The sequence below is a fragment of the Pristis pectinata genome, chromosome 11 (assembly GCF_009764475.1).
Source record: "Pristis pectinata isolate sPriPec2 chromosome 11, sPriPec2.1.pri, whole genome shotgun sequence".
NCBI classification, from domain to species: domain Eukaryota; kingdom Metazoa; phylum Chordata; class Chondrichthyes; order Rhinopristiformes; family Pristidae; genus Pristis; species Pristis pectinata.
The window spans coordinates 26764634-26792218 of NC_067415.1; the positions used below are offsets into that span (position 1 = coordinate 26764634).

The 27585-nt window shown below is 38.4% G+C and overlaps 1 protein-coding gene across 3 annotated transcripts; it reads left to right on the forward strand.

The window, feature by feature from the left end:
• The first annotated feature begins 1746 nt into the window (after positions 1-1746).
• On the forward strand, positions 1747-23290 carry LOC127576263 (solute carrier family 46 member 3-like). 3 transcript variants are annotated; one of them, XM_052026748.1, is made up of 6 exons: positions 1747-1942; positions 8785-8991; positions 14853-15720; positions 19043-19126; positions 19492-19648; positions 20765-21710. In XM_052026748.1, the coding sequence occupies exons 2-6, from the start codon at positions 8806-8808 to the stop codon at positions 20985-20987; spliced, it is 1518 nt and encodes a 505-aa protein (XP_051882708.1). In that variant the 5' UTR covers positions 1747-1942; positions 8785-8805; the 3' UTR covers positions 20988-21710. The 3 variants fall into 3 exon arrangements, with proteins under 3 accessions (XP_051882708.1, XP_051882711.1, XP_051882709.1); XM_052026751.1 differs by having other exon boundaries at positions 1750-1942; positions 20869-20959; XM_052026749.1 differs by lacking the exon at positions 20765-21710 and adding an exon at positions 21730-23290 and having other exon boundaries at positions 1751-1942.
• Positions 23291-27585: the final 4295 nt, after the last annotated feature.

Consider the following 27585-nt stretch of genomic DNA (forward strand, 5'->3'; position numbering starts at 1 on the left):
TAAGGAAATGGGAAATAAACTAAACAAATATTTTCCATCTGTGTTCATGGAAGAAGACACACAGAAAACCTCCCAGAAATAGTGGAGAACTACATGTCTAGAGAGAAGATGGAATACTTAGTGGAAAATGTGGTCATCCAATTCAGCGGAAAAAAAAGCAGATGACTTTTTAAATGGTAAGAGATTGAAAAGTGTTGGCGTTCAGAGAGATTGGATATTTTTGTACACAAATCACTGAAAGTTAACATGTCAGAAGAAAAGCATTTAGAAAGCTAAGAAGTATGTTGACCTTCACTGCATGAGTAGAGATGTCTTGTTCCAATTATATAAAGCCCTGGTGAGATCTCATCTGAAATAATGAGAACAGGTCTTATCACTCTCTTCAAAGAAGAATATGCTTGCAATAGAGGGAGGGTCGAGTCTTGACAGGATAAATTCAGAGTTGATGTTTCCCTAACTGGAGTGTCTTGAACCAGGAGTCACAGTTTCAAAATAAGTATCAGCCATTCAGGACAGAAATGAGAAGAAAATTCTTCAACCAGAAGGCACTAAATCTTTATAATTCTGTAACTTAGATGGATGTAGAGGCTAAGTCATCATATGTACTCGAGATGAAGATCAACAAATTTGTAGGGACCTGAAAGATATGAGATAAATGAAGGAAAGTGGTACTGAGGTAGATCAGCATGATCCTATTGAATGACAGAGTGAAAATGACGGGTCGATTGGCTTCATTCCTGCTTCTATTCCTTACATTTTTATGTAACATAATCTATTTTTGTGTCCCAATCTTTATTTTGCTCTGTAGAATGTTTAAAAAGTTTATTTCCAGGCACAGCTCACCTTGCACACATAGTGTAATTTTGCATTAGCTGAACATATCCAGGACCACCAGGACTTCACAATGCAGCAAAGAATTTTAATCCCCACTCCACAAACCGAGGCCAGGGCCAAACTCCCTGAACCCAACCCATAATGCAGCCCAAACTCATTATAACCATTACCCATCATCTCTGGCAGTTTAGTAGATTACCCTCCCCTCACTCCAAAACTGATCTTGCTTGCTGACCCCTCATCAGTGACATACCTTAGACCGCTACCCAACCCCAGCTTGATCCTCAGCCTACAAATTTTGCCTGCTTCTACCCCTTCAGCTACAATCACAGCCTCAGTTATATTCGGTGGTGGGTCGACCGCCACACTGAAATGGTATTGGGACTCTGCTGCTACAACCATCTCACCTCATCCATTTGCGTACACTACAATTTCGAGGCAGTTACACTTCTGGCAGAAAGAGGAACTAAAGTTGGCAAGCCCGGCTGTGGAATATTTCATTGGAGTTATGATTAGACCTCATGCCCACACATTACAAATAAAACGGTGGGTGAAGGCACGGGGATAATGGGCTGATGGTGGGCACATGTGGTTAGGACTGGACGATCACCAACACTAACTGGTAAGGTCCAATGGTCAACTTCCGTGTTGCCATCTCGATGTAAATAAAAGCAGCCCTCACAGCCCCGTGTGTCACTCACCACAAGTTTAAACCGGGCGAATCGGACTAAAACGCTTATCTCGTTACTACGGCGTATCTTTGAAGGCAAACCTGATCACACGCTCCCCGCCCCCATTCAGCTGAATCAACTGAGCAGCAGGCGCAACCGTCCCCGGTGACATCCCGCCCTCCCCTTGATTGACATTCAAATCACCCAATAGCGACTCTGTGGGCGGCGGACGTATGTCGTGGATCAACGAATTAAGCACGCGAGGGGGTGATGGAGAACTTCAGGCCGACGTTCCAATAGGCGCCGGGGAACGTTCGGTGACGGTCCGGGGGACGGAGTCTTTGGTTAAACTGGTTGTCATCTGTATAACGTGAAAGGAGCGTGAAGTTTTGGCGTGGAGACGATCTAATAAAGTGGACAGTCACGATTGCCTGGAGGTAAACACACTGAGGAAACGAAGCTTTATCTATGCTGATATTGACGTTACTGAATAGTCAAGGTGCAGGTTCACATTAGTTTTGGGGGAAAAAAAAGGACAGTCTATCCGATTGTTGTGATGTGTCGATGTAGTTTAGTTGCTCTGGAAGACGTTTGCTGCAAATGTCGGCCACTGCAGTTCATTTGGATTCAAAGTTTGAAATTATTCCAAGCGTCTCCTGGCTAGTTTGCACTAAAAATCTTATAATCATTTGGATTTCACGGAACGATACTCTATGAAGGAGCTACATGGTAAATCCCATTACCTTGTACTTTCCTTGCGGCCCAACATATTTTAATCATCTTTTTGGCGTTCAGATTGGAACTGGTTCAATCGCAAAAGGAATGCATTCCATATCACAATAATCCATTGCATAAGCACTATTTGGCCTTGTGTCACCCTTTTTTTTGCCAGTAGCTTGCAACTTGTGTGCTTTTGTGGAAGTTTTAGTCAAATATATATGCAGAATCATTTTCTCAGAGAGAAACTTTCTGTATATTTACTTGACTAAAACTTTACAAGTTTTATCATCTCAGTCAAATGCCTTCTTAATATTCTCTCTTCTAAGAACCGTAACTCTGATTTCTTTGGTCACTCCGTGGAATTAGTGACATTGTGGTGGTTCTCTTCTCAGATTTTGACGTCTGCCCTCGAGCTAGCTTTAGGGATGTTTAATAGCTTTCTATCTGCTTTTTTTAACAACATTCCCAATTAATCATGCTACATTCAAAGATTACTCCCAACCTCAGTATGCACAGTTTCTGTATTCTTTTCAAATCGTACCATTTAGTTTATATAGTCTTTCATACTTCCTGAAAAGAGCTTTACTTTTTTAATTTGACAGTATGCTAATTTTGGAAGGCAGTAAATAAGGTAGGCAGAAAGAGCAATGACGCCATCACAATAGCTTGGAATAATTTGAAAAATTTAAATAAGAAGAAATAGCACATAACATCTCTTCACTAGAAATCCTTCCTTGCAGCCTGTGAAAATTAAACATAATTTACAGTTCTTAGTTTCAACCTCTTATTTCTTTGGTTCTTTTGCTGTGCTGTAAAGGCCATGAACAAAATATGATTAGTCATTAAATAAGGCAGAATGTGCAGAAACCAGCTGAATCAGATATTTATGCTGGTAGATCTGTAATTCCTCACTTTGAAAACAGCAATTGAAACTGAGATTTGAATGACTTCTAATTACTGCACTTATCTGTTCAAATAATAGTGATTCACAACTCAAAAATGACAAATTTGATAACCACTCAAAATACGGGAAATAAACAGCAGGTCAGCTGAAATCCGTAAAGAGAAAGTTTTTTAATCAGAGAAATCTGTGGCAAGGGATTAGGGCAGCCTTGCATCTGTTTTGCCAGGTTTGTTGGGAGGTCATTTAAATGCAGTTGAACAAATGGATATCCAGTTTCCACACCAGAATTTCTCCCTAGATGCCAGTTTTCATGTAAAAAAACAAAATGGTTGGATGAAAGTTGCTCAATGATCAGCTGGGTGTCTTTCATCAATGTGCTGAAAGATAAAGAGTAGAGAACTCATGACCAACTCAGAATTATCTGCTTTTAACTGTATAAGTGCTTAAATAAAAGATCTTCGGCCAAGGAAAAAAAACTACATTTGTAGGTCTTCTACTAGTTGGCTGTTGTGTGAATTAGTGCTTTTTATTCCATCTCCCCATGGTTTTTGAGAATGTAACTGTGTTGCTTTTTTTTCATGCTGGGAGCCATTTTACCAAACTTCCATTCTATTTGTGAATCTAGTGAAATAAGGGATGAAAGCAGTTAATTTATGATTAAGAAAAATAAAAGATTTTATTTATTTTAGGATGAAGAACATTACAAATACTAGAATTTTAAGGAGAATGATTGCTTTGAAACCAAGTAAATAGCTTGTTGTGAATACTAAACTTGCATAACTAAAAGCTTATAAGCTACGCTGCAGTACATGTAGTGTTTACGATGGGGTGATAACTTCTTTTAGCCAATTTTGAACTCTGCCTTGATTTACAAGTTGCACTTGCACCTTCTGAGTGTGAGGTCTCCTGGCTCAACCCATCTCCAGAGAGTTTTGGGGCATAATTTAATCTGATCAGTTTGTCTAGTACTTCTTTCAGATAAGATATTTAATAAAGAGCACGCATGCATCTCAGATGAACTTAAAAGGTCCTGTGACACTATTTTTAAAGAAAAGCCCAGTATCCAGGTAAAAACTTATTTCTCAACCAACACCACTAAATAAAAAACACCATTAGTCATTCATCTCCTTGCTGTATGTGAGGCCTTGACTGTTGTGTTCCCTGACATTACAATATTGACTACGTACCAACTGTAGTTCATTGACTGCAAGTTGCTTTAAGACATCCCTGACATTACAATACTGACTACATACCAACTGTAGTTCATTGACTGCAAGTTGCTTTAAGACATCCTGAAATTCCAAATAAAATTCTATCTAAGATCAGGGGAATTAGACTTGGGGGGGTGGGGGAAGCAAGTGGGTGGAACATGAACACTACCTTGTTGTTCCTTTTTTTGCACTCTATTTATTTTGTAATTTATAGTAATATTATATCTTTGTACTGTACTGCTGTTGCAAAACAACAAATTTCACATCATCTAAATCACTGATAATAAATTTGATTCTGAAAGGAAAATTGTATCTCTTTTTCATATGATCTGTCAACCACTAACCTTGCTGCATCTTAAATTTTGACTAGATCTTTTCTTTCTACTTTATCCATCCTTTCTTAGTTTTACTCTGTACCGATCCAAAACTTCATCTTTGACTCTTCAATTATTCTTTCTATTTATTTTCTGCCACTTTATCCTCTGATTATATTTTCTCATAATTTAACTTTATGATGAAACCTTATTAACTTTCTGTTTCCTACCTCACACGTGTAATTTAAATGTTCTTACACGGCACATTACGCCTATGAAGATTGTTGATGTACTGATTGTCTTCTTTCAAAGATACTAAAATAGTTCCCTAAGATTGGAAATGGGCAAATGTAACCCCATTATTTAATGGAGGGTGAGACAACAATGAGTAGTTGATATCTGGAATATGATGTCGAGGAGGCAGAGAAATCAGATATAATTTACTGTGTTTAAGAGGCACTTAGACAGACACTTAAAAAGGCATGGTGTAGAAGGATATGGCCCTAAAGCAGGTAAATATGATGAATCAAGATGGGCAAAAAGGTTGGCATGGACGTTGTGGGCCAAAGGGCTTGTTTCTCTGCTCTACAATTCAATGACTCTATGACTGTACCACTCCAGATCAATTAGCCCGACATGAATAGAAGATAAATTGCTAGAATTTGTTATTATTAAGGAAGTGATAGCAGAATGCTTAGAAAATAATAATAGCATTGGGCATAGCCAGCATTGATTTATGAAAAGAAAATCGTGTTTGATAGACCTGTTGTAAATTTTTGAAGTTGTAGCAAGCAGAATGTTATGGTTTTTGGTGATTTTTACTAAACAAAATTAAAGCATTTGAGATTGGGACAATGTATGCTGATGTGGTTTGAGGACTAGTTAACAGACAGAAAATGGAAAGTAGTGTTTGCAGGCTTTGAGTAGTGGGGTGCAGGAATAATGCTTTCCCCACCTCCCCTGTGTCTGGTGTCTACAGCCAGGGTTCAGCCTCAAAATAAGGAGTCGTCCATTCAGGACTAAGGCGTTATAGAGCAATACAGCGCTGATACAGGCCCCTCAGCCCAACAAGTCCGTGCTAATCATGGCGTCCACCCATCAAGTCCAAACTTCCTGCATTCAGCCTATATCCCTCCAAGCCCTGCACCTTAGTGTACTTATCCAAGTGCTTCTTAAATGTTACAATTGTACCTGCCTCAATCACTTCCTCTGGCAGTTCATTCCATATATTCACCACCCTCTGTGTGAAGAAGTTGCCCCTCAGATCTCTTTTAAATCTGTGCACTCCCACCTATGCTTCCCAAACCTATGCCCCCTAATTTTGGACTCCCCTTCCCTGGGGAAAAGACTGTTACCATCACCTTATCTATGCCTCTCATAATTTTAAAAACCTCTAAAAGGTCGCCCCTCATTCTCCTATGTTCCGAAGAATAAAGATCTAGCCTGGCCAACCTCTCCCTATAACTAAGGCCTTATAGTCCTGGCAACATCCTCACAAATCTTCTCTGCACTCTTTCCAGTTTAACCACATCTTTCCAAAAATAGGGTGACCAAAACTCTACATAGTACTCCAAGTACAGCCTCACCAATGACTTTACCACTGCATTATAATATTCCAACTCCTAAACTCAATGCCCTGACTGATGAAGGCCAGCACATTAAATGCCTTTTTCGCCACCCTGTCTACCAGTGATACCGCTTTCAACAAACTATGCACGTGTACTCCTTGGTGTAGGTGAGGAGAAATTTCTTCATCAGAGCCTGGTGAATATTTTGAATTCTCTGCCAAAGGCTGTGGAGGCTCAGTAGCTGAGTATATTCAAGACAGATTGATAGAATTTTGGATATGAAGTGGAATCAAGGGGGCTCTTGCAGGAAAGTGGCACTGAGGTAAAAGATCAATTTTGATCTTTCTGGATGATGGAGCAGATGCAAGGAGCCAAGTGACCCACTTCTTCTATTTCTTATGTTCTTATTTTCTTAGTTAATTCAAAGAGGGCTATTACCTAGCTTGGGTAATAATGCTTGGATTTGGGAAGAAGGTTTTAATTTCCACTGATGGCTGAATGGCATCAAGATTATTTCCAGCATATGAAACTTTTGAATTTGTTTCATGTTGGGAATAGACAAATCTCTCTCTGTTAAACAAAAGTATTGTTTTCAGCAGTTAGAACAAAAAAATCTTTGACTGTAAGAGGAAATAGAACTTGCAGCTGTGGTCATTCAGCTATTACCAGCTCCAGTCTGTGTCTGAAGGAAGTGAATTTTCTTTGTGGTGAAGTTTGAAAGGTAGATAAGTAATGAGTTCAGTTGTCTCTGGATTCGAGAGGAACTCCACTTATAACTGTAATAAATGCATCAGAGAATGTAAACAAGATCAATATATTAGCCTCCAGTTAAAAATCTGATGCAAGACAAATAGAAGTATCAGAAGGTATAAATTCTTCAGAAATCTGCACTATAATGGGTAGGTGAACAAGGTGGAATATAATATGTGGGAGTGACTTTGGCAGCAGATATGTGAGATGTATAATGGGGCTAGTTAGCAATTTGCAGAAAGTTGAGAATAGTTGGCAGAGGCAAAAGTTGAGTATTTGGTCAGAAGGATATTTGAGGCACTGGGTAGTGTAAGGGCATGCTGGTAGTGTAGGGGAATGCTGGTAGTGTAAGGGAATGCCAGTATGCTGAGTGGAATACTGTGAATATGAGTATGGTGAGTTTGCAGCAGGCAGCATCCCTAGTTTTATTTTGTTCTATTCACCTGAGCTACAGCTTAGACAGTCAGTTGGGGAAAGTGAAGCGGCAGCAAATTGGAATGAAGCAAACACAGTTAATGGAATCTAGCGAATTGAGGTGTGGCTGAGTGAATAAAGCTGATCAAGCAATTAATTATATTTTGTATTTGTGAATCAGTGGAATCCAATGTACTAATTAATTGTCACCACATTCACTTAATACTGTATGTGGCTGTGTGTAGAATCCAAGACTTTCCAACACCCTCCACGCCTGCACCATCTGTTATTTTTCTAGATTGACTTCCTCAATCCACCTGTACTGCCTCTGCTTATTACTTATTACAAATCTGCATTCCTTACTGCTCCACATTATGTTGCAGATTTCCTTCTCGTCCTCATTTCCTTCCTCCTATAATCTCCTTGTTACTCAAATATATCTCTCTTCCCCAATTTATTACATACACCCATGTCATCTTAAAAATCATAGAATAACCAGCATTCCGGTTAGTTTGTCATATCCTCTTTCCAAAATCAACCACTTCCATTTTCTTTTGAAACATATTGTCTGCCTAAATGTTGCCATTCATTAGGAGTAACAAAATATAATGGATAAACTATTCTCAATGCAGTATTCTCTTGCAAAGAAAATGTTGATTATTTTATTGTGTAATTTGCTTATGTTTTCTCTTTCCTTTTTCAATCTTTTTATTAGTTTTCAAATTAATACAGATTGATATATAGCATCAATATTTATACATGTAATACAAAGAGATCAGGATAACAATCATAGCATAGATAGTCATAAAGAACAATAAAATATCTGTAGATCCAATGATCTCTTAATAAATGAATATAATATAAAAGAAAGGAAAGGAAAAGATTTATTATATAAATTTTTTTTAAAAAGCCCAAATCAATAAGAAAAATTGTAAACAATATAAACTAAACTAAACAAAAAATATTTCAAAAAAAACAAACAACAAAAAAAGAAAAAAAAACTGGGCTAAAATTTCTCAATAGAAAGAGAGCAATATTATGTCGTCAACTCTGTTCCTCTAAATTGGAAAGTTATTGAAAGGGATCTACATCATGTGAAAATATTGAATAAATGGACTCCAAATATCTTCAAATTTAAGCGAAGGATCAACAGTACCACTCCTAATTTTTTCCAAGTTTAAACATGATATAGTTTGAGAAAATCATTGAAAAGTAGTAGGGGGTATTGGATCCTTCCATTTAAGCAAAATGGATCGTTTGGCCATTACTTATGTTTTCTCATCAGTTTTATGTAATGATTTAGAATCATATGAATGTACAGATTTCCTTGCATTCTACTTTTCCTTCTCCAGGTTTTTGTTAACAATCATTTTCTTTGTGTTTTTGTCTTGTCTGCAGGATCCTGTTTCTTTGAGAGCAATGAAACGGCTTTTTTCTGTTGAGCCTATTGTTGCTCTTTATATGTTGGCTAATGTGGCAGGTTCTATCTTAATTCAGCAGTATATTTATCGTAAGATATGGGAGAATGAAACTAACAGCAGCTACATTGAGAATGAAAATAGTTCAAACTGCTACCAAAATGACAGTATCTACTCGAAACAACAGGTCAGTGTGTACAAATATTATTCTATCAAGCTGCAATTTAAGTGGAATTGTAAATATCCTGTAATAATATCACTATTAGCTATATTTACATATGTGGCACCAACTTGATTATCTTTTATTAAACAATTTCCTGCACTTGAATGTGGTTGAGACTAAATGAGCCACTTTAGATTCGAAAATGGATAATTTAGAAAATGAAGATGTGTGGCTGAGGAACTGGTGCAGGGGCCATGGATTCAGGTTATTGGATCATTAGGATCTCTTCTGGGGCAGGGGTGACCTGTACAAGAGGTATTAGTTGCACTTAAACCAGGGAGGGACCAATATCCTTGCAGGGAAACTTATTAATGCTACATGGGAGGGTTTAAACTAGATTGGCAGCGGAGTGGGACTCTGAGCAACAGCCAGCAAGAGTAAGTTTAGTAATCAGGATAGCTAGGGGCATAGTAAAGGGAAGAAAAGTCAGTTAAACTGCATTTATTTTAATGCACGAGGCTTAGCAGGTAAGGCAGATGAGCTCAGAGGGTGGATTGGCTCTGGGGGCTGGGATGTTATAACAGAAGCATGACTGGTGGCTCAATGTTTCAGAATACAGATTGCTTCGGGGTGGTAGAGATACAGGTAAATGAGGAGTGGGTGTTGCTTTTTTTGATAGGATGGATGTAACAGCAGTGCTTGGAGATGATATTCTTGGGGGGATCGTCCAGTGAGGCCAATTGGGTAAACTTAAAAACAAGAAAGGAAGGGTCACTCCAGTGAGGCTATATTATAGACACCACCCAATAGTCAGCAGGAACCTGAGGAGCAGGTGTGTAGAGAAATTGCTCATAGTTGTAAGATAATAGGGTTGCGTTAGTGGAAGATTTTAATTTCCTGGGTATTAACTGGGTCACCCAGAGTGTTAAGGGCCTGGGCGGGGTGGAATTTGTGAAATGTGTCCAGGAAAGTTTCCTGAATTAATACATAGAGGGTCCTCCTCAGAAGGGTGAAATACTCTACTTGGGGAATGAAGCGGGCAAGTAACTGAAGTGGCAGTCAGGGAGCACTTCGGTTCAGGTGACCATAATTCTATTAGTTTTAAGATAGTGATGGAAAAGGATAGGACAGGTCCACAGGTTTGGTCCTAAACTGGAGCAGGGCTAATTTTGGGGGAACTAGGCAGGATCTAGCAGAGGTTGATTGGGTGAGCCTGTTTGAAGGGAAAGGAACCAATGGCAAGTGGGAGGCTATTAAGAGTGTGTTATCAAGAGTTCGGGGCAGTATGTTCCTGTTAGGTTGAAGGGTAAACCTGGCAACTTTAGGGAACCCTGGCTGACAAGGGATATTGAGGCTCTGGTCAAGAAAAAGAAGGAAGCATACATTGAGTTTAGGAGATTGGGGATGAGTGAATCCCTTAATGACTATAAAAAGATTAAGAATACACAAGAGGGAAATCGGGAGGGCAAAGAGAGGGTATGAGATAGATCTGGTAAGTAAGGTTAAGGAAAATACAAGAGGTTCTATAGATAAATTAAGAGTAAAAGGGTGGCAAGGGAGAGAGTAGGTCCCCTTAGAAAGCAGCAGGGCCTCCTATGTCTCAAGCCACAGGAGATGTGTGGGATTTTCAATAAATATTTCTCCTCTGTTTACTGAGGAGAAAATCATGGTTACTCGAGAGATAAGGGAAACAGGTGGAGATGTTTTGGAGAACATTCATATTACCAGGGAGGAGGTATTTGCAGCCTTACAGCACATGAAAGTGGATAAATTCCCAGAGCCTGACCAAGCGCATCCTCAGACTTTGTGGGAGGGTAGAGAAGAAATTGCGGAGACCTTTGCGGGATATTTGCTTCATTGTTAGCCACCAACGTTCCCGAAGACTGGAAGGTGGCTTGTATTGTTCTGTTGTTTAAGAAGGGTAGTGAGGACGAGCCAGGAAACTACAGCCGGTCAGCCTGACATCAGTGGGGAGGAAGTTACGAGGGGGAATTCTGAGGGACAGGATCGACCAGCATTTGGATAGATAAAGTCTGATTTAGGTGGAGTCAGCGTGGAAAGTCATGCTTGATGAATGTTTTACAGTTTATTGAAGAGGTAACTGAAAAGATAGATCCAGGTAGGGCAGTGGGTGTTGTCTATTTGGACTTTAGCGAGACCTTCGACAAGGTCCTACATGGTAGGCTGGTCTGGAATCCAGGGAGAGCTAGTCAGGTGGATTCAAATTTAGCTCAGAGGTAGGAAGTGGAGGGTGGTAGTTGCAGGTTATTTCACAGAATGGAGGCTAATGGTGTGCCACAGAGGTCCGTGTTGGGACCCTTGTTATTTATTATTTATATAAATAATTTGGATGCGAATGCACAAGGCTTGATTAGTAAATTTGTGGATAACACGAAATTAGAAGGTGTTGTTGATAGTGAAGAAGGTTATCGTAGATTACAGGGGGATCTTGAACTGTTAGGGAAGTGGGCCGAGGAGTGGCAAATGGATTTCATTACAGCTGAGTATAAGGTAATACATTTTGGAAAGTCAAACTGGTATAGGGCTTATACTATGAATGGTAGGGCACCAGGGAATGTAATGGAACAGAGGGACCTGGGAATACAAGTGCATAGTTTGTTGAAAGCAGCATCACAGGTAGACAGGGTGGTGAAAAAGGCATTTAGCACACTGGCCTTCATCAGTCAGGGCACTGAGTATAGGAGTTGGGACATTACATAGCAGTTGTACGAGTCATTGGTGAGGCCGCAGTTGGAGTACTGTGTACAGTTTTGGTTGCCTTATTATAGAAAAGACATAGTTAAACTGGAAAGAGTGTAGAGAAGATTTACAAGGATGTTGCCAGGACTGGAGGGCCTGAGTTATAGGGAGAGGTTGGCCAGCCTAGATCTTTATTCCATGGAACGTAGGAGAATGAGGGGCAACCTGATAGAAGTGTTTAAAATTATGAGAGGTGTAGATAAGGTGGATCGTAACAGTCTTTTCCCCAGGGTAGGGGAGTCTAAAACCGGGGGCATAGGTTTAAGGTGAGAGGGGAAAGATTTAATAGGGACCTGAGGGGCAACTTTTTCCCACAGAGGATGGTGAGTATATGGAATGAGCTGCCAGAGGAAGTGGTTGAGGCAGATACAACAGTATCATTTAAGAAGCATTTGGATAGGTACATGGAGGGGCGGGGCTTGGAGGGTTATGGGCCAAACGCAGGAAATTGGGACTAGTTGGGTGGGCACTGGTCAGCTTGGACTGGTTGGGTGAAGGGACTGTATCCATCCCTTGTTGCTCTATGACTCTAAGATAAACTGAACTCTTGCAAGATATATACAGGTACACCTAACATTTTTAAAAAAAATTCATTTCATGCCTTTAACATGGTAAATGTACCAAAGCACATGTGTAATCTTCACAAAATTTGATCCATAAGGAAATATTAGAAATTCAAAGTATAGGGGGAGTTCTGGAAACGTGGGGGGGAGATGGTGGGAGGGCATGGTTAGAAATCAACAAACAGAAAACATTCCAGGTCTGTGATGTAACAAAAAATTACTAGATTTTGAGTAAATACAACTCCAGAGAAATAGGGTGAGGGAGGAAAGTACAGAAGAAAAGGTTAAAAGACACTATGCTCTCCAATGAGTTTCAGTGAAATAGTCCATGAACTTCAGGATGGAGTCTTGGAGAGGAATTGGTATTGAAGATTAAAAGGATAGGCAACTGTAAGCTCAGGGATCACACTTGTGGACTACATAATGAGAAATTAATATAATACATCAAACTGGAAGAAATATAAGTGAACCACTGTCTTATCTGAGTTAGGAGGTAGTTTTTAATGTAACTTCTAAAGGAAGAAGGCGAGCCCTTTTGAGAGGAAAATCCATCTTCATCTTGGGGATTTGCAAGCTGAAGGCATAGCTGCCAGTGGTGGAACAACTATATCTGGAGGAATGCAGAGATTTCTGTGTGTTGTGAAATGCAGGTCTTGACAGAGATGGAATATGGCAAAGTCAGAAAAAGATTTGGAAAACTAAATGCAAAATTTTAAACTTGAGGTGCCTTTGGACAAGGAGTCAGTGTAGGTCAGCAATTTAAAAACATGGCAAGTGAATATAAGATTTGGCCTAAGTTAGAATTTGAGCAGCAGAGATTTGTATGATCTGAAGTTTATGGAGAGTGTGAAGTGTGTGAGTTATCCTGACTCAGGATAACTTTGGAATAATCAAATTTGGAAGTAACAAACATAAGGATGATCTTTCAGCATTAGATGAGCTGAGTCTGACAATGTTAATAGTGGTGGAAGTCAGTGTTAAGGAGAGGATATGGGACCAAATCCACAGCTTTGAGTCAGTAGAATGCCATGTTTGTGAATAGTCTTTTTCAGACTCTGTTGAATGTGAGGAATGAAACTTAGTGACCAGGATCAGTAGTTTGGGGTAAAGAACCAAAACTGATGAATGAAATCTCCGCTCCAGTTATTTTGTATAGTATCTTTAAAATGTAAATTTAGACTGATATATAAAAAATCATCAGTTAAGTTGTAGTGATTTGGATCTAATTACTTGTTCTCTTACCTAAGGTTTGTTCAGAGTATTTGTGTTGCTGATGACCTGACCAATTATTTCCCCCTTCCTATGCGTTTGTTCGTGAAACATTGATGTAGGTGCACTGAAGGTGTCTTATTGTTGGATAAGGAGCTAGGGATTTTAGCTCAGTGATGAAGGAACACTGATATGTGTCCGAATCAGATTCGTTTGTCACTTTGGGGTGAATATGGTCAAGTGTGTGCTTGTGAACATTTTTTGTTGATTTGAACAGGTTATACCTGTGTTACATCAGTTGGTGAGGAAGTGCATATGTAAATAATGTATGGAGGACTACTCAAGTGGAGTGTTCTGTACTTTGTGATGCAGAGCTGCTATGGTGTCAACTGCACTCACTCAGGCAAATGGAAACTATTGCCTCTTGCTCCTGACTCATACCTTCTAGTTAACATAATATAGAGAGTTGGGTGATAAGCCATTCTCTGAGCAGCTGGGGTTGCCATGGCATTTGTGGCTATTTCTTTTGAGGTTCTGTTCAGTAGAAATACTGGGACATTGATGGTGGGATGATTGGCCAGAGTCAATTGATAGGATCTCTTGTTGGACACTTGAGTGACACAAATGTTACTCTACTCTTGTCAGCAAAAGCCTGAATGCTAATCAACCTATTAACTAAAATGTGACACTATACGAGTTCACCTTTACTCTAGGAAGCCACTGTGTGAACAATATATCATTTACCCTAATTCTATACTTGCCAAATATATGCATTGCCAATGCAAATTCCATACCTCTCTTACTGACAAATAACATTAGGATAAACTATGCACTTCAAGTTATGAATTGCATTTTAATCTTAAAAAGTAAAATTAAACTGAAGCCAACAGTTATTTTCAGTTTATTATATAAAAAAAATGAAGAAACATTTCTGTGGTACCTTTCCATAAGTGCAAATTTGATATTGAGACAGATCTCTGCATTAGTGGAAACACTGATTTCTTCCTAGTATTTTAATTTTTAGTTGTGTGACAAAAAATGTGTATGCCTAGAAATTTGTCCCTGGTTGGTAGCACTAAACTCTATATGGTAGTAGTTGCACATTGTACTCTGCTCCCTATGTTTGGTTCCATTGAAGTTGGAAATTGAATTGTAGACATGAAATAGAATGCACAGATACGTTTATATTGATTATTTCATGCTACTGACCAACAATGAATTTCTCAGCCATGACATTAATGCCATAAACAGTGAGTGGAGGCAGTTGCGCTTGATTTAATTGAAATATTTCTCCATGTTTTTTAAAAAAGTTTGCATTGTGACTTTCTTGATTCTTTGATTTTTTTTCCCTAGGTGGTCCAGGAAAAATCTTCTCACTATTTTATGACTATGAATTTGGTACAGTTTTTTCCTGGCCTAATTATCACCTTGGTATTGGGTGGAGTCAGCGATCGCTATGGACGCAAACTATTTGTCCTCCTTCCTTCTATTGGTGCTCTGATTAACAGCCTAGCTAATTTAGCAGTGGCCTATTTTTCTTGGTCTCTTTATATCCTTTTTCCATCAGTGATTCTCACTGCATGTTTTGGTGGTCCCGCAGCTTTATTTGCTGGAGCTTTTGCTTATGTGGCAGATGTTTCTTCCAATAAGCAGAAGAATATGCGCATGGCGTTGCTCGATATGATTTTAGGAGTAATGGGTGGCATAGGGGCACTATCATCTGGATACTACTTAAAGGCAGCAGGCTTTAATTGGCCATTCTTGACCATTACCTTGATTAATCTGGCCAATATTGTTTATATCATCTTCTTCTTTGAAGAGAGTGCTCAGGTGCCAAGAACTGAGCAAGACCAAATATCATTCTCTGACAAATTCAAAGAAATATTATCCAGAATATTTATTATTTTTACTAGTTCTGATTTCAGAAAATGTGTCCAGATTGGTTTATTGCTTCTTGCTCTTTCAACATTTGCTCTTGCTGAATTTGGTGCTTTAGGACTTTATACTCTCTATGAATTAAATGCACCTCTTTGTTGGAATGAAATTCTGATTGGAGCTGGCTCTGCAACTGACTTAGCCATATTTTTGCTGAGTTTTTGTGGAGTGACAATATTTTCCTATCATCTTGGAGACATTTTTATCATTTTTATTGGAATACTTTCCTTTGTTGGAGGAATGATCATGGCTTTCTTTGCCACAACTACTCTGCTCATGTTCTTGGGTATGTTAAACTTTTTTATTTATAGAATTAAATGTGATGATAACTAAGAAGAATTTACATAAGAATTAGACATAAAAGTGGCTACTCAAAACTATATTTAAGATACACCTAGTTCCTACATGATTCCTATTGTTTTGAAGGTACGATTTCTTATATAGCCTGTTCTGGTATAACCATTGTCACAACTCCAGAACTTATAAAGTGTAAATTAAATGTGTAAATGTTACAGCATGTAATACAAACCAAGAGATTTTAGAGCTGATGGAAATCACAAGTTAAACATTTTAATTAAATGGAACGCAGAAACTGCAGTAAATCACCAGGAAGCCTGAAGATAATTGACAGCTGCTGCCTTTCAATTAGGTAAAAATGAATCAACATACCATGTAATTTCCAAATATTTCCCTTGAAACCTATGTATACTTGGTGAGGAATTACCCCTCTGAATTTTTTTTCGTAAAGATCTGTTCTTTTGTATTTGTGATATCGAATGCAATTTCCAGCACATCACTAATGAATAGTGAGAGGAAGATTAAGTTTCTTTTTATAAAGTTTGCTGTGGCTATGCAGTTCAAAAATAGAAATATTATTGGTGGCATGGTGAAGGATGAGACACCAAATTCCACATTACAACTAGAAGGAAAAAATTGACGCTGAGTAACTTGTGAGGAGAAAGAAAATTTATAGGCTATTGCAGAAGTGCACATTATGTACGGAGGTAATAAGAACATTGCAGAGAAATGTGATTAGTACACTTTAGGAGGAAACAGTAATGAAAGGAGCTGTAACATGTATAGGACAATGAGGGAAAGGTACAAATGGGTGCAGTATGGTTTTTATATTAAACATTTTTGGCATTAAGAAATCAGCAGCCACAAACTTTTAAATGGCATGCTGATTTGCTTTTGTCTATTTTGTATTTTCGTCAAATACCTATTTTACTCCATAGAAGTTTAACCTTGGGAACAAAATTAGAAAAGATGTGAGTTTTTACAAACAACATCACTATATTCCACAATGAAATGCTGTTAGACCTGTGCACAACACTGACTAGGGCATGAGGAGTCTTCAACCTGAAACAGTAACAGCTTCCCACAGATGCCACTTGACTTGCTGAGTGTTTTCAGCACTCTGTTTTTATTTCAGATTTCCAGCATCTACAGCTTTTTTTTTATTTTTCAATGCCTAAGGCACAACTGGAAAAAAACTATTTAGAAGGATGTTAACCATGCAAAGATTCACCAGTAGATTGACAACGGTATGGTTGCCAAGAATGAGCATTTATAATTATTAAGAGCTGGAAACATTGGAGTTTCCTTCACTCCTTGTGCAGTAAATTAATGCAGATCTGATAGAAATTTTCAACACTATGAAAAGTTTTCAGAGGATAAATTGTTATTTTGTTCCACTGATTACATTGGATGAAAAATGAAGAAATACGCTTAGTTTTACTAGGTGATTAAAAACAACATATTAGGTATTTGAAAAGAAAAGGCAAGGAAAATTGAATTAGGAACAATAGCTTCCATTCAAGATTTGGCCCTGATGCAAGCAATTTGCATTGAATGAATTAAAATGTGTTGATTAAAACCAAGCATTGATTGTTTGCAACAATAATCCATGTATTTCCTGATTTCAAAGTGTTTATAATTACTTAAAAAATGAAGCACAAATGTTGTGCCAATATTGGAATGATATCACAACAGAGCAACAAAGGACTGCAGATGCTGGAATCTAGACGGAAAACACTGATGCTGGAGGAACTCAGCTGGCCAGGCAGCATCCATGGAGAAAAGCAGGCAGTCAATATTTTGGGTAAGGACCCTTCTTCAGGACTGAAGAAAGGAAAAGGGGAAGCTCAATATACAGGAGGGAAAAGCAGAACAGTGATAGGTGGACGAAAGAGGGGAGGTAGGGTGGACGCAAGGTGGTGATAGGTAGATGCAGGTAAGAGATGGTGACAGGCAGGTGCAGGGGAGGAGTGGAAAGCAGATCCACTGGGGGATGGGTCAAAGGTAAGGAGGAAAAAAGAGGGGGTAGAAAAAGAGAGAGGCTAGGAAAGGGAAGAAAAGAAGAGGCATGGTTGGTGGGGGGGCAATGTTGTGGGGATTACTTAAAGTGGGAGAATTCAATGTTCATGCCATTAGGCCACAAGGTTCCAAGATGGAAAATGAGGTGCTGTTCCTCCAGTTTGCACTTGGACTTCTGGCAGTGGAGGAGGCAGAGGACTGACATATCTGTGATGGAGGGGGAGTTGAAGTGACTGGCAACGGAGATGCAGATCACGATACGGATGAAGCACAGGTGTTATGCGAAACGATCACCTAGTCTGCATTTCATCTTGCCAATGTAGAGGAGGCCACACTTGGAGCACCAAATGCAGTACACCAAATTAGAGAAGGCTCTCTACAATTTTATGCTTGGAGTGGATTTGTGGATGAATGCTTTGCATCTTTTTTCCCCCAAGGTCATTCCAAATTGGAGTAAGACAATAGCAAATTACCAATCCATTTAATAAAACATAATGATGTTCTTTTCCACTGAAGTTAATGAAAAAGCAAACCAGATGTAGTATATAATTGCTTGCCTATTTGCATGGTCCTTCACCTCCAAGTGCCAAAGACTAAAACTTCTAAGCACTTCATTCACTCAGACTAAAACCAACCCAATTGATAATTCTGAAAACGTTGACTGGATACAGGAGCTAATGCCCAGATACCACTTTCCTTTTTCAGAGGTTTGCCGCCTTTAGTTACACTCAAACTGATTTTTGTAATCACTTTCCCTTTAACGTAACCATCTCCAGGCCCTTGAATCAGTAGATCTAAGACAGAACAAAAAGCTGATAAGATAATCCTTTATTGACCAATCATTCTTAAAGGATGGAAATGTCTGATTGCTGCTGAAACAAAGATTAAATTAGCACTTGAGGAAATTTGGAAATGAGATATGATAGAAAAAAGTCCTGATGGGCAGAGGAAAAAAAAATTGTTACTTTGCATTTTTAACGTGTGTGAGGCAAGTGGAATTTTTTTATTCTTTCCCTTTAATTTAACCTCTGGTAAACATTGTGACCAAGTAATTTAAGCAAAGTCTCTGGTTTCTTCAAATTTTGGGTGATTTAATGTCAGGTTAAGTCAACAGTCTATTAACATATTAAAACCCGGGGGGGGGGGGGGAATTGCAAGTAACTTTGTAATTCACTTTGATGGTGTCACAACAGATCTGTATAATTAAAGAGAAGTTAGGTTTGAACTCCAAAACAAATGTAATCTGGCTGTTCTCTATTTGTGACTGATTATCTTGCTTTCTTTTAATATAGTGAGACTGGTTTCTCTCTTTGCTTTCATGCCATTCCCTGTCCTAAGATCAATGCTGTCCAAGTCAGTTTTGCCCAGTGATCAAGGTAGGTTAATTTCAAAATATTTTTCTGCCTTGGGTATACTTGTTAGTTCTCCTTTGAATTTCCAGATTTGGGTCACTTTTTCCATTCAGGAATTTGGGAGATCTACTGGGTCATATCTTCTCCCATTTTGTATCTATTCCAAATTTGTACTTATAACTTTAGCTTAAGAGAATATTGCTTGTTGATGGTAACTTCCTCACTTCCTTAAATTTGCAGCACGAAAACAGGCCATTTGGTCTTTGTTTAGTGTCCATGTTTATACTCCACATAACTATTTTAATATCAAAAATGTCTGATAATATGATTTTCAAGAGATTGGAGCTGTGTAAATTAATTTATTTGAATCTTTTTTGTTCTTCTTGCAGGTGCTCTTTTTGCCTTAGTTGCTTGCCTTGAAAGTCTAAGTGGTACTATTTCCACCACAATTTTCAATAATGTTTATGCTGCAACTGTTGAACAATTTGCAGGGTTTGTCTTTTTGCTGGCGGCTTGCTTATGCCTCATTCCATTTGGCATTTTGTGGTAAGTCATGGTATAATGTAAGATTCTATGATTTAAGCACAGCACTGGTAGGCAATATTGTGTCAGTGCTGTCATTTTTTTGGGAGGGGAGTGCCAAATTAGTCCTATCCTCTGCTCCTTGCTCCTTTCCACATTCTGTAGATTTGCTCCCAAGTCTCCTAAGTTACAATTGAAATTACTTTATCAGACGTTTGGGTAGTATATACCAGGTTACTTTAATTTTCTGCATTAATAAAATTTCTATTGCCCTCTGATTCTTTTATCAATAATCTTAAAGATGTCCCTGCCTACCTTTCTTTCAGTTGAAAGTTCCCAATTAGAAATGACTTCTACACTTCACATCAACTAATTCCATGATAAATTCCTATCGCTATGTTTACAATGGAAAATATTTAGCTGTTGGGAAGGCTGGGGGTGGTGCCATGACGCAGGTACTTAACCACGGACCAGTACAGGCTGCTCCAGAGGTCTAGGAGAGACATGTACCAGTAAGGAAGTGTGTACTAGAAGCAACGAAAACCGAGAACTGAGAGCAGGGAACTCCACGGACATTTTCTGCTTTTACTTCAGATTCCCAGCATCTGCAGTTTGTTGTCCTTTTGAATGGTCAAAGGAACAGTGCAGATTGGGAAAACTCTTCTGAAGGGACTGAGGAGTGCACATGATCAGAAATAGTAGTAGGAGCTCGAAGATGGTCTAGATCGTGGTGGGGGGTAGGGGGCAGAAAAGTTCTGTGATCAGTAGAGTTAGAAGTAGAAATGCAGATCATTTAGCAGTGCTGGAGTCAGCAGGTAGATTTAGGATTTATTACAGCATAAAATTAAAAATTACAGCTTAAGGGAAGAAAAATTAGACTACAAGAGAGAATTGGGTATAGGAATAGAGGCACTCCATCAGAAAATACAAACTTGATAAAGAGTATTAGCAAAGGTACTGATTACAGAAACCAGCAGTGAAATAGATTTTAGCTTTGACCCAGGAAAAAAATGGAGCTCTTCTTGAAATTGTGTATTTTAGTGTTTTTAAGGAGTTCACAGGTGCAAAGAATATAATGAAAGAATACATCTAACAGATGATACAAATCCTAGGATAATTCTGCCCCATGACTGCTTGTAGTGATATATCTGCTGACCATATGTTGGGATTGTGTTGTGTGGCATGGAAATCTCCAGCCCTTCTTGGAATGCTTGTAAGTTGTTATCTTCAATTCTCTCTTACAGAGTATATTTTGACTATTGCCCCTTGGGTCTTGCGCTACAGTATCATGCCATTCATTGATAAATTGACTGATCAGCTAGGCCAAATGAAATGGGAGTGTTGCTGTTTTCACCAATCTTGAACATGCATACAAAGTCATTAAACTTTGTTCTGCACTGAAACATGTTCTTTAGAGCATCTCTCTGTTCACGTGATCCCTCTGCTGCTTCATCTCAGTCTTGGATGGCTTCCTGGGCCCCATGCATGCAGACCTTCTCCTTTGATTTCCACAAGAATGCCCCGTTTACTGTCTGTGAAGAAAGATACCAGCTCCTCCATCAGACTTGTGCCCCTTTTTACTCAATTTTCAAACTATACAGTGACCTGCAGCTGGCTTTGTAGTCATTGATAACCTCTTTAATAGATGGAGGTATGACTTTAATCAACACTAGTTAGTTTCAGCTGTTGTGCAGGTCTCCCAAAATTACTCCTCTTTATCATGCACTAAAATTAAACACTATATGATCAGTGCTGTTTCATAGGAACCCTGTATGCAATTGGTAAACATGGAGGAGGTATCACAAAGGTATACGCTGCCAACCCAGATGAAAATACAACATCTATTAAATTATAGTTGTCACTCTAACAAAACACCGAAGCAAGATAGAAGTTTGTCCTTGGTTGTATGTGCTAGATGTATAAACTGCCAATTTTAATCCACTTCTGAAAGTCTGTTTCATTGAAGATGGTGGAAATTAATCTTAGAAGCAGAATATGTAGCCACAATTGTATTTTTCATGGACAAACTTCTACCACATTTCTGATGAATGAGTTTGTGTGACAGTGAAATTGATTAATTTTCTGTACATTGTTCCTTCTCCAAGTGTTCTGTTTTGGTGGAAACCTGAAGAGGAAGAGTACACCAGACTGATTACAGAAGAAGAAAGCAGTTAGTTCTCATGCATTCTTTCACTTAGATTACAAAAATTATTATGTGATGATTTACCACTTTTAGAGCCTCATTACGATTCAGGATATCTGTATGTTCCTATTTTTAGAAATATAATTACTTGCCTGGAACAATCCTTTTGGTAATGGAAGGTACACAAAAAGTTAAATAATCAACCTGTTTTGAAATACATAAACTTCCTAGGACCCTGTAAATAAAATATAATGCATCAGGTTGGAAGCAAAATACTGCAGATGCTAGAAATCTGAAAAAAAGTCTTATTTGTAGAAAAGTGAAAAATGGATATAAATGTTGTCACTAAGTTCGTATTATAAAATGTAATTGTCAGGCAGACCATGTAGTGCTGAATTTAGGGTTTTGATCTTTTGTAGCCCTGAGCCATTTTCTTGAAGTGAAGCATCTGCCTGATTAAGAAGTTTGAGGGGTAATTGAATCCAGAACTAGATTGTATCTGAGATGCAGAATCTAGGCCAGTTAGTTGTGAAATCAGGAAAGTTTTTCCACACAACATAGTGGAAACCTGCAGCAGACTAGCCTAAAAGGGTGTAGATACTGGATCAATTTCAATTAATCAAATCTAAACTGAATAGCAAGGGATATGGAAAAGAGGATGTTAAATGTTGTTGCATTAAAAATTGGCCATAATCAAATAATAATCTGAAATAAATTCAGGGCATGAATGATCATAGTAACAAGGTTGGGCAAGCCAGTTAGTAATCTGAAGAACCTCAAGCACAACCATTGCTTGTCCATAAACTCCACAGCTGTAGGTTCAATTCCAATTTCAAGAGTCTGGAACATAAACCAGGTCAATTTTGCAGCGTTGGATCACTCATTGAGCAGATGGATCTCAGTTTAGTCAACTGAATATCCAAGATTCTACAGCACCATATTGTAAATTTTGTCTATATTCTCGATTCTGGATGAAGTCCTTCCCCCCCCAACCAGTACAACAAAAACAGAATAATTGAGAGATGGGGTAAAGCTCTATGTGTGGACAAACATTTCTCAGTTTTGTGAAATGCATGATATTTTTGAGTATTTCACTAACCACAACAATATTGCAATGAAGTTACAAAGTGTCATGAGTGCTGATGATGTAATCGGGTGTTAAGAAGTACATGTTTTACTGATCATCTGGCTGTCAAGATATCACTGGTTAAGGCATTTTGACTGGATATATGTAAAATTCATCTCTTTTAAACATGTCAGAGTTTTAGACAATTTTCTGCTCCTGTGTCTGTGTGCAGCAGTGCTGCTGTTCTAATAATAACCAAGATGCAACAGTTTTGATTATTTCTACTTTAATAGACATAGGAGACTTTTTACAAACAAAAATGCAATACTAAAGTTCTTTTCAAAAAACAATGTTAGTTCCTTGATTGCAAATTTTCATTGATAAACTTGTGTAAAATGGTTTCTGTTTTGCTCACTTTAAGCAGTTCTCAAATTAAAATATTTATCAACAGTACACCAAAACTTCTTCCTTGTTTAAAAATCTCTTACATTACTACTTCACAAATAAAGCAACAAAATCATGAATAATTATAGAAATAAACTATACTTTTCAAACCATAAAAGATTTTTTTTAAGTTGCAATGCATTGCACCTCAGCAAGAGATGAATAGTGACATCTAAAAGTGATTCCCCTTGATTCATGATGTAAATGGTGTAATTTTAAAAGCCAACTGTGGAATATCTTTTTTTCTCGAGAAAGTGAATTCCAAAAACAAGATGACTTAAATATTGTTCAACATAATATTTCAGAATATGATAGTTTTATTTTTCTTATGCTCTGAATTATTTTCCTCATTTAACCCATATAGTTTGGGGTGATAAAGTTAGGCTGATTGATTATGGATTATTAAAATAACACAGGCTGATACTGATGCAGAAACTAGCTAGGAGCTGTTGCCTCTGTGCCTGAAATTGAAGTTCTAAATAGAGTTTATGGAATTCACTAGACCTAATGATACTCACACAAATGCATGAATAATGCATTCTCTCCAGAGATTCCTCATCTTCTACAGTTGCCAGTTTGGGTGCAGGAAATTATTCTAGCAACATACTAAATCCTCTTGCATTCAAAATTCCCTAATCAAGGTTATGTGTTTTTTTTAAACTCAATTGAAGCATTTTGAGTGTGACCTTACCAGTTGGCTTAATAGTATTTTTCCTGGGTAAGCATTCTTGTGGAACTCACAAGACCAGAATATAATTTAAAACCAAGAAACTGGGTATATATTTTGAAGAAGCTAAATTTAAGATCTTGCTGTTCACTGCACCCACAGTTCTATTTCTCCCTTGATGGGTGATGTGGCAATTTCTTGACCTGAGCTTGTTTATTCAACAAGTGGATTTACTATTTTCGTCCATAGTGTGTTTGCTAATCTTAGTTGGCAAGAGTACAGTTATCTTGTGTTCCTCGGTAAGGAACCAATCTTGAAATGTGCCAAAAGGTTGCACACATTGACTTAGTAAAGATGGCATCAGTTCAACTGTGGTACATCCACAATGGCATTGTCTGCCAACATAGTTAAGGCTCATATTTGTCTAAACCATGTTGACTGATGAAATTTTGTGGTTGTAGGATCTATTTACCATATTTACTCACAACTCAAAATAAATTGTACCAGAATTACAGGCAGAATCATAGGAAATGTATGATACAGCTGTAGACCATTCTACCAACAATCTTATAAACTGATTTCTGTACTTCATGAACCTCATGCTAATCTGATTGTCATCTGATCCTAACCTGATTTGCTCCAAACATTTTGCCATCAGCTTCCACATTCTCATCACACATTTTGTAAAGAGCTTTCTTACCTTATAAATAGAGGTACAGAGCATAAGAGCAACAAATTTATGCTACATATTTATAAAACATTGATTAGCTCAACTTTGGATTAATTTGTTCCATTCTGTCAACACATTTTGAAAGAATGCTCAGGCCTTAGAGAGGATACAAAAGGGATTTACCATAATTATTACGGACTCAGTGAAAGTCCCTTTAAGATAGAGAGTGCGTGTGTATGTGTGTGTGGGGCGTGCTTACGTCAATAGAAGATAAAGGACGTAATGACGTTGTTGAAGAAGTCAGAAGAAGAAGGAGAGAGAGAGAGAGAAGGGAGAGAGACACCAGCCTGCTTGTTTTCTCTATCGATGGATGAGAAACAATAACTGTGTTTGCCATAGAAATCCATGTATGGAAGTTGGAAGTAATCCGGTGGAGTTCACTTTGTTGCTGACCTGTAGAAGGAAACAGGTATTTATGTGTGGACGACCACGGTTCGGATGCTTTTCGGGGTGAGGAAGTCACTACCGAGTAAACACTGAAGTGTCGTTTGGGTTCCATCGTGGAACATTTGGATTTCGTATTTACTCTCTCTATGTTTCTCTACGTCTATGTCTTATCTTCAGACAACGGTGGTTGTTGAAGAAGCCCTTGCTCATGTTTCACCTTATGGCTTGCGGAACTGAACTTTAAGAACCATTCCAGAACTGGGAGTTTTGGACTTTGTCACACACACACACGAAGAGTTTAGTTTTGGGGTTAACGTTCAAGGTTTAACATTTTTTGAATTCTAACATACTAACATTTTTACTTTTATTTTACGTATTATCATAAGTAGTAATTAATAAAATAGTTTTTAACACTAAATCATGCTCAGTGTGTTTCTTTTGTTGCTGGTTCGTGACAAAATTGGTGGCCCATACGGGGATCGAACCCGCGACCTTGGCGTTATCATCACTGGCATCTACTGCTAATGAAAATGGCTTTTCATAGTCAGGTGTTTTGAGCACAGGATGGTAGCATAAAATGGCTTTCAGCTTCTCAAATGCTCCTTGACAAGAATCTGTCCAAACAAACTTTACTCCCTTCTTCAGAAGATTAGTTAGGGGAAGAGCAATATCAGCAAAATTTTTACAAAATTTTCGATAATATCCAACCATTCCCAAAAATCTTCTAACAGCCCTCGCACCTGTGGGAATAGGGAACTCAGATATTGCTTGAACTTTTGCCTGAACAGGAGCTTGCTTGCTTTGACCTACAACATAACCAAGATATGTCACAGTGGCATGGCCAAATTCACTTTTAGCCAAGTTAACTGTAAGGTTAGCCTTGGAAAGTCTTTCAAACAACCTTTCTAATGCAGAGATGTGATCTTCCCAAGTATCATTCCCAGTCACTAAGTCGTCAATGTAGGCATCAGTATGTTTTAACCCATGAATCAGTGAATTAATCATTCTTTGAAATGTTGCCGGAGCATTTTTCATTCCAAATGGCAAAACGTGTTCGAATCATGTCGGGGTCACCACTCATCAATCCTTGGTTTGGTTGTTAACCGTACCACAGGAACAATTTCTCCATCTGCAAGGTCATTTCCCAATAACAAAGAAACTCCTTCCACTGGCAACCTAGGTCTTATCCCTATCTCGACTGGTCCTTCTACGAACTTTGACTTTAAAATCACCCTGTGTAAAGGGACAGATATGGTGTCATCTGTAACGCCTCGTATTAGATTTACCTCACCAGTGTCACTTTCTTCACCAAAATTTAAAACACTGTCCAGCAAGAGAGATTGACTAGCCCCAGTATCTCTAAGAATTTTCACTGGCACCTGGGGTGACTCATCATTCAGTGAAACAAAACCCTCTGATACATAAGAACGGAATTCCTTTCTCACCTCCTCCAACTTTTCCGCTTTTACCTCTTGCAAGGACTGATCTTTAACAGCATCTCCTAAACCTTTTCGATTTTTAATTGCCTGAAAGCAAGCATTGGGCACAGCTTCCTTCCTTTTCTTCAAAAGGGCACAATTAGATATCACATGGCCAGGTTTCCTACAGTAATAACAAGTACGCTCAACAGGTTTCTCCAGCCCTGGCTTCTTTTCATCCTTTCCTTTTTGATTACCTCCCAATTTAATCTCCGGTTTACCTGGATTGTCCTTGTAACTCTTTTGAAAGGTTTTAGGTTGTCCCCATTTGGATTTATGGGTTAAAGCATAATCATCTGCCAACCTAGCAGTTTCTTGTAAAGTTTCCACTGCCTTTTCATTTAAATATGTTGTTAATTCAGCTGGAACACATCTTTTAAAGTCCTCCACTAATATCAATTCTTTCAATTTATCAAAATCCCCATCTACATTTTTAGCCATGTACCATCATTCAAAACATATTCTCTTTCCGTTGGCAAATTCCATATAAGTCTGATCTGCAGATTTCCTCAAGTCTCTAAATTTTTGTCTATAAGCTTCAGGTACCAATTCATAGGCCTTCAATATAGCTTGTTTTACCTTGGTATAATCAGCTGCATCCTCAGCAGACAAAGCAGAATAAGCTTTTTGAGCTTTACCTTTAATCACACTCTGTACCATAAGAGCCCATCCTTTCCTTGGCCAGTTTGAACTCACAGCAACCTTTTCAAAATGTTGGAAATACTGATCAACCTGATCTTCCTCAAAAGGAGGGACTAATCGAACCTCCCTGCTGGCTGAAAAACCATAATCAGAATCAGATTCCAAACTCTTTCGCTTCATTTGTAACTCATGCTGCCTCTGTTTCTCCTTCTCCTCACTATCCAGCTCCATCCTCTTCAATTCCATCTGCTTCATTGCTAGATCAGTCTCTATCTTCATCTGAGTTATCTTTTGTTCAGTCTCTAATTTCTTTTGTTCGGCCTCTAATCTCTTTTCCTCTTGTTCGGCCTCTAATCTCTTTTGCTCTCGTTCAGCCTCTAATCTCTTTTGCTCTCGTTCAGCCT

Bases quoted from the DNA above. Each gene is read 5' to 3' on its own strand.
- LOC127576263 (XM_052026748.1), top strand. From the start codon at position 8,806: ATGAAACGGCTTTTTTCTGTTGAGCCTATTGTTGCTCTTTATATGTTG. The intron at 15,721-19,042 runs GTATGTTAAACT...CTTTTAATATAG, and splicing joins TACTCTGCTCATGTTCTTGG to TGAGACTGGTTTCTCTCTTT. The intron at 19,649-20,764 runs GTAAGTCATGGT...GACTGCTTGTAG, and splicing joins ATTCCATTTGGCATTTTGTG to TGATATATCTGCTGACCATA.